The sequence below is a fragment of the Paramormyrops kingsleyae genome, chromosome 12 (assembly GCF_048594095.1).
Source record: "Paramormyrops kingsleyae isolate MSU_618 chromosome 12, PKINGS_0.4, whole genome shotgun sequence".
Classification (NCBI taxonomy): domain Eukaryota; kingdom Metazoa; phylum Chordata; class Actinopteri; order Osteoglossiformes; family Mormyridae; genus Paramormyrops; species Paramormyrops kingsleyae.
This window is the reverse complement of record NC_132808.1, coordinates 12,810,762-12,818,369: the sequence shown is the minus strand read 5'-3', so window position 1 is coordinate 12,818,369 and position 7,608 is coordinate 12,810,762. Positions and strand designations below refer to the sequence as shown.

General features: G+C 43.9%; 1 protein-coding gene across 1 annotated transcript; it reads right to left on the bottom strand.

Moving 5' to 3' along the window:
- Window positions 1-758: 758 nt before the first annotated feature.
- mad2l1 (MAD2 mitotic arrest deficient-like 1 (yeast)) lies at window positions 759-4,974 on the bottom strand. The gene is made up of 5 exons (XM_023825397.2): window positions 4,815-4,974; window positions 1,976-2,122; window positions 1,764-1,884; window positions 1,314-1,417; window positions 759-1,199 (listed from the first exon to the last, which is right to left on the bottom strand). The coding sequence occupies exons 1-5, from the start codon at window positions 4,876-4,878 to the stop codon at window positions 1,027-1,029; spliced, it is 609 nt and encodes a 202-aa protein (XP_023681165.1). The 5' UTR covers window positions 4,879-4,974; the 3' UTR covers window positions 759-1,026.
- Window positions 4,975-7,608: the final 2,634 nt, after the last annotated feature.

Here is a 7,608-nt window from a genome sequence, read left to right as displayed (position 1 = left end):
GGACGACACTGATAATTCTTGAGTAACAGAACTAAGTGCTATCCTACTGAAACTGTGCCATATCATCTGGTTACCCTGTAGCATGAGAGCGAAAAATTTAACCCAGCGGCGGCCAATCTTATCCAAGGGCCATTGTGTATGGCGGATTAATAGAGGAGCGATTGGCTGAAGAGTCCTCACACCTGGGTTTGAACAGCTGACCCCAAAAACCTGCACACACACCGGCCCTTTGGCCACCCCTGCTTTAACCCGTGGTAGAAGTTAACTTGCTTTTCCCCAACACCCTTCTGATACACGGTACTCTTTCATAAGTGATAAGGCTCAGGTATTACCCCATAATGCAGTAGCCACTAAATTGTGCATGGTTGCCTGCCTATGCCTAAGATAATTTTGATTAGGTATTGAAATGCAGATTAAATTGAGGCCAAAGACTGTCATATAGTATGTGAAAATAAACACATTGTTCTTTGATGGTATAATCAGATATTGGAGTATCTTTTTTGCATATTTTGTGGCTGCTACAAGTCCATCAGAAACTTTCTGAATGTCTGCCCATTAATTAGTTTGAACAAGCACCATTATCCTCAATACCATAAAATTTTAAACAGTTTAGTATGAAGTTTGACACTTTGGGCCTTATGAGAATGCAGAAGTTGTGTTTTTCTGCCACCTTGTGGCAGTCTTCTGTAAATGCAGCAGAAAAGTACATTTCAATCTGCAAGTTTACACCACACACCACACACCACCAAGGGACCAGATTCACGGAGTTACATTTAATCCAGACGTGCTTCTTAAAAATACAATACAGAGGACGTTCGATTCTAAAACAGGTGAGAACAAATACAAGGTTCTTGGTATTCAGGTGAAATGACACTATTTACACAGAGTAGGGTGCTGGGAAGAACTAGAGAAACACTCTAGTGGAGAGGAGAGGACAGGAAAATGAAAGAGGATGGATGCCACAGGACAGGCAGTTTGATTTGGGAGGGAAGGTGTTATATACAGGGCTGGGCAGCGGCAGGCCGCCTAGATGCAGTCGGTCCTCTTGTAGGCCACCATGCTGCTGACCTTGTGGATGGTGGTGGTGAAGGTGCGCAGCCGCACCTCCTCCGAGTCGGCGATCATCTTGGGGCCTGACTCCTCCCACTTCTCAGGCACCACCTGGTCCTTGTCCGTGTAGATGAGGAGGTCGAATGAACCTGGTGGGGGTCAGACAGCACAGCGGGAGGTGAGTGGGAGTGGTCACGCTTCCAGGTTGGTGTGTAATCAGTCAGAAAAAGGGCCAGTATTGAGTAATGAGATACCGCACTTACACGCAGTCTCCAGCAGGGGCAAGAATGTCACTGTGGCAGTAATCTGTCTGATAACAGAGCGGATCTCCTCCTGAATTGCCTTGATTGACTTCTCCCTGGTGCCACTGTCAGGCAAAACAAAGACTTCTTTTAATGTCTCCAACAAGATCCACCCATTTTCTACAATAGCTTAGAGCAGGGGTCTTGAACTCCTACTGGACAGTAGCTCCCCAGAACCGGTTTTCTATCATACCTGGCTTCTGATGAGCCACCCCTGTTCTGAGGTAAATACCAGCAACAGGTGTGGCTCATCAGAAGCAGGTAGAATAGAAAACCTACTGGATAGTAGGTCTCCAAGACCAGAGGTGGAGACCCCTGGCTTAGAGTTTGTCCCAGGAAGCAGAAGGCAGGGACACCCATTACAGGACGCAACATTCTTAAGTGTGGGTGGCTCACGATGATGGCCACTACCTGCTCCCTGTGATGGTCTTATCACACTCGATATCGAACTGCCACCGCTCCAGCACCTCGTTGGTTTCCAGGCACGTGATCACCAGCACCAGCTTCTGCACTGTGCAGTCAAACAGCCACCCTGCAGAAGAACATAAAAGTTCCCAGAAGATAAATCCATCCCCTCCCAGCACCACGTGCTTGCGAGCAGCCGCATAAGGAGGATGTGATACCTTTGAGCTGAGTCACCACGTCGTTCAGGTAGGTTTTCAAATTGGGGTCAACGGTGAGGTAAAGGCTCATGTCATACTGGGTCACTCTAGTAAAGGTCTCGGGGGGGTAGATCCCTCGCTGGTACAAAATACTGTTGATACCAAAAGCTGCAGAAAAGGAGAAAGCATTTACAAAAAGTATCCCAGGTCTCCATATTTATTCATCTTAAGTAAGGTATGTAAGCTCAATGCCCCCCATCTGTTTGCTACTGAATCCTAGGGCTGCTTAATTATGGCAAAAATCATAATCATGATTATTTTGGTCAATACTGAGATCATAACTACTCACTGACTTTGGAAATCTCATGCATTAATTGATTAAATGAACTATATAAAATATATATTGTCTTTTTAACAGTACATTTCCATTAGCCCCAAATATAATTCAACTAAGAAACAAAACTTGGCTGGAAAGGGGTGCCCTGATCTTATGACAAGACAAAAAGGGAGCGTCATTGCAAAACAAAACGTGGCACAATTATTGTTTTCTCTCATTTTCTTTTGATAATCGTTGGAAGCCAAAATCACAATTGAATTTAAAATTGCCCAGCCCAACTGGATCCACAACTTTATGTCCAAGAGACAACAGTATGTCAGGGTTGTTGACCAGGCTTCTGGCCCCTTTTGCTCAGCATCTGTGCTCCACAGAGCTGTGTGCTCTCTTCCCTGCTCTAAGCTCTACACCAGTATTTACCAGTCTGCTCCTTGGGGACCCACAGCCAGTCCATGTTTTTACTCCCTCCGAGCTGCCAGAGATAGTCCAAAAACTTTGCCTTTCTGTGGAATCCCAAGGACTGGACTGGGAAACACTGTTTTTCACCAATGACTGCACATCTGTGTGTGACTCATTAAAATTCATTAAGTGTGCAGATGACACCACTGTGGTCGATCTCATCTCAAACAACAAGTCTATGTACCGGGAGGAAGTGACTGATATTATGGTGTGGAGCTAACAACCTGGAGCTAAACACATGCATGACTGTGGAGCTGATCACTGAATCTGGGGAAGAAACCCCCCACACTGCCTCCACTGCAGACAGACTGCTACATTCTCAGCAGAACAGAGTCTGACAAACTCATGGCCACTAACATGCAGCAGGATCTTGGATGGGACAGGCACAGTACTGCGGTTATAAAGAAGGCCCAGCAGTACTTGAATTTCTTGCAACAACTCAAGAAACTTGAGTTGTGTCAAGCACTGCTGGTCCAGATCTACACTGCCATAGCAGAATCCATCATCACATATTCCATCGTCATTTGGTTCGACTCAGCCTCTTCACACACCAAGCGAATGTTGCAATGTGCAAAGAAAACCATCAGCTGCAGGCTCTCCGCCACCAAAGACCTCTACTCATACAGGATGAAGAGGGTGGGGAAATCATGGCTGACCCCTTACACCCGGCTAAATGTCTCTTCCCAGCGTCTCCCATCTCAGCGGAGACCAAGAGTGAGAGCCCTAAAGAAGCAGACTAAGCGCCACCTCCCCAGGCCATCATACCTCTAAACAAGAATGCTTCTGATATCCCTCTGCTACACCAAGTACTGCTGTCCATCCCATACCATGCTCTAACCCCTCTGAGTAAGAATCTGTCCCAGTTCCACTACTGCAAGTTTGCATCGCTGATATGTATACTTTTTTATACACTTACATTGCACATCCTTTCATTAGCAGTTTTTTATGCATAGTCTATGTGGTTCTATATCATTTGTACATCTTTCATCTTGCATTTTGTACATCTTCTTTTAAACTTATATTGGCATTATGTTGACACCTGCACAAAGAGGAATTCCATCTATACTTGGAGAATTATGAAGATTCTGATTATATATACACACATAAGAGAAACAAGTACACAACGGGACAGACCAAGTTGTTTTTACCGAAACATAAGGCACAATAAATTCATTCAATATAACCTGAAAAAAATACAAAGGTTTAAAAACGTACAGATTGTATTAATTGATCTTACAACCCATTAACCAGTACAGGGTCAGGGAAGGGCCTAAGGCAGGGGTGGCAAATCTTATCCACAAAGGGCCGGTGTGTATGCAGGGATAACCTGTAGGTCAGCTGTTCAATCCCAGGTGTGTGGTCTCTTCAGCCAATCAGTCGTCTAATTTGTAATCTAATTAGAGAGTTGCAGCAAAAACCAGCATACACACCGGCCCTTTGCAGATAAGACTGAACACCCCTGGCCTAGGGTATATCCCCAGCCGCAGAGGGTACAAGGCAGGGGACACGCTGAACGAGACGCCAGTACATCTCAGGGCCCAGATATGGCCACATTGTCAGCAATTTAGAGATACTAATTCATTCACGGACTTATTCATGGAGGAAACTGGGGTACCCGTGCAAGGTTGGGGGACGTCAGCTTCACACACGATGTACATCAGCGTCGAGGTCATTAATAATGCTGACCATTTTCATCACTTACAGCCACGTCGTTGTCAAGTTTAATTCTGATCTTTCGCTCCGCTGCTAAAATGTATCCTACAGGGGTGTTTTGATTCTGGCGATTTGCTGTTGTAACACTAGATGGCAGTAGCTACTACCAACTCAAACATGTATAAACCACAGCGAAAAAGTAACCATATGATTGTAATTTCATCATGACTGGAACTTAAAGGTGCATGTAGGCCAGGTCTCGTATTAAAAAAAAAAATCTTAAAACTTAACTTCAAATCTAGAGTTATAGATTGAGTCTAACACTCAGCCCCATGCCCTGTGCCATGGCCCACTCCTCTTAAAAATCGCCCAGCCGTTTAAAATAAATGCACACCGGATTGCTAACATACTCACAGAAAAATTCGGCTACAAGTTCAGCACTCCCCTTAAGAGTTATTCCTTTCAGAGTACTCGACATATTTCTTCACTTTTACTTCACGTTGTATATCCACTGCTTTCTTCCGAAGCGTCTTCAAACCGCCGTTAAGTTTGAAATCATCGGCGCATGCGTATTACAGTGTATGGGGAATGACGCCTTTCGATGACGTTAACATTGGCTTGCAGCCAAGTTTTCCAACAATAAAAAAGAAGTGGATAGATGACTAAGATAACTAGGATTTTTATGCTTGATTCAGGCTGTATATAAGAATTCAGGAGGTTAGTTCATTTTCTTCTATTGTTCTGTATTTTTATCGAAATCTCTTGCGCTGTTTTCGCAATAATAAATAAATATCTGTGGTTGTATTCCATAATATTGTATGATTCGTTTCTATCAGCTGATTATTATGGTTAGAAATATGATTATTTGTAGTTTTTTTATTTATTTATTTATTATTTGTGCCGGTACCAGCCCGGGGTCGGTGACGTCAGCCTGAAACTCATCCTCGCAGCGAGGTTTGATCATTTCCCTGATAATTTGCCTTGTGTATGTTTAGTTAGTCCAAATATGTGTGGTGTGTTTGCGATTAGTGCATTCATATTTTACATACCCCCCTCATGTCGAGTGTGTTACTGTAATAATTAATTAATTAATTAATTAATTACATCTATTAAATTTCTGGTTAGTACACGGGATGGTGCGTATGCATTTCCACGCATTCTCTGTCGCTATACTTATACGTAACGGTTTCGGGTTTTGCTTGCAATTTATAATTTCAGAATTTTCGCCTCTTTTTAAATTCCCAGGGAACCAAAGAAAGTTGAGCGTTGCGCTGTCAGCGTTTTAAAATCAGTCGTTATATGACCTTTGCGATGCACCACGTGTGAATCTTTATGGGTATGTTCAGATCCACTTTATGTCGATTCTTTTATTCGTATCTTTTTACGTTAAAATAAAATAATCAATTTTTGAACTTATCTCGAATATGTGTTTATATGGAGCAGAAGAACAGATGCACTTTGATACCGATGAGAGTCTGAACTTTTTTGATGTCGCCAGAGTATTATAACAAGCATCTCTATGCTGTGAATAAGTCAGCAGAACTGTGACAGATACGTAATGTGATACATAACGGCTGATGCCTGCTGGAATCTTTCGCGGCTTTTCTGCAGCTCCCTGGGAGTTCGGAGTTACGTGATCACATTTTCTTTTCAAAGGATTGTTTCACAGCATTTCATTTAAACCAGATGTAATGTGAGGCGTGACCAAATCACTGTGTTTGTGGACAACGTGAAGCAAACGGCTGTTCTGGCAATCCTGTCCCAGAGAAAATGCTGCATTTCTCTTACCTTCCCGGAGGTAATGGACTTGTGTTCGGGGTTTTGGGCCCTTGGCTCATAAGGCTGACAGCTGAGGCTTAGCTTAACAAATGAAGCACTGCAGCATAGATTTTGCTGGATGCTTGGCAAGCACGCAGCCATTGCCATTCGACCCCTGTCTTTCCACCAAGATTGTTTAATGCTTTAAAGCTCATGTGATGTATTTGGGAAGGTATTGTTTTCGTCAGCATGCTTTATGAGTGGACACAGGTCATCGAGTGTGTGTTTAAGCTTTATATGAATTTTTATTCTGCGGTTAATTAGTTAATCCTTTTGTTACTGTAAAGCTAGATTGAGACTTTGTGTATAGACCGTGGATACATGCCTCCAGGTTTTGCTGTGCTTGTATGGGTTTCCTCTGGGGACTCTGGTTTTTGCCTGCAATTTTTAAATGTTTTAGGTGAATTGTTGTGTGTAAATTGCTCACATTGTGTAAAACTGTGTACTTTGCTTCCTGTGACAAGGGGCACAGTGGGGGCATGGATACCCTGGCAGATTCAGGGGGCCCAGCGCTTTACAGGGGCACGGTGGGGGCATGGATACCCTGGCAGATTCAGGGGGCCCAGTGCTTTGTAGGGGCATGGATACCCTGGCAGATTCAGGGGGCCCAGCGCTTTGCAGGGGCACGGTGGGGGCATGGATACCCTGGCAGATTCAAGGGGCCCAGTGCTTTACAGGGGCACGGTGGGGGCATGGATACCCTGGCAGATTCAGGGGGCCCAGCGCTTTACAGGGGCACGGTGGGGGCATGGATACCCTGGCAGATTCAGGGGGCCCAGCGCTTTACAGGGGCACGGTGGGGGCATGGATACCCTGGCAGATTCAGGGGGCCCAGCACTTTACAGGGACCCTTGAATCCATAAAAATGTATACTTGTATTACAAGATCATCCCATATTTCAGAATAATTTGTGAGTTGTCCTGCATTGTCATACCCCCCCCTCCCCTGAATTTCTAGCTACACTCCTGACCAACAAGACAAACATACTAATCAGCAACTGCTTTGTCAAGATCAGCTGAAAGTGTGTAGACATAAAAATTGTAGCAGAATGACTCTTTTATAGGTTGTGTTCAGTCGAGGAAGAGAGCTCACATGTGTTGATAATTTACACAACTATCTCAACCTGTCACACTGGTGAATATTTAATACAGACATTACTGACATACTCATGTACATTGACAATAAGCAGAATGCTTTCTAAATGACTGAGTCTTCACTATCTCATGGGTCTTTATAAAGATCAGTGTGGCACTTTTCTAATGTCTGTCTCTCATCTCACAGTCTTTGGCCAGTGGAATCATTAAGTGCGGTACAAGACCTTGACCAGAAATGCAATGTGTATAATGAATGATGTGCTGACTAATTAATCAATTAAATCACATTGCATTTT

What these genes read in the sequence shown, in the direction of transcription:
- mad2l1 (XM_023825397.2), bottom strand. Translation starts at nt 4,878, where the DNA reads ATGTCGAGTACTCTGAAAGGAATAACTCTTAAGGGGAGTGCTGAACTT. An exon ending in CGTGGTGACTCAGCTCAAAG is followed by an intron (nt 1,885 to 1,975) that starts GTATCACATCCT and finishes GTTCTTCTGCAG; the next exon opens with GGTGGCTGTTTGACTGCACA. An exon ending in AAGACCATCACAGGGAGCAG is followed by an intron (nt 1,418 to 1,763) that starts GTAGTGGCCATC and finishes TTTGCCTGACAG; the next exon opens with TGGCACCAGGGAGAAGTCAA.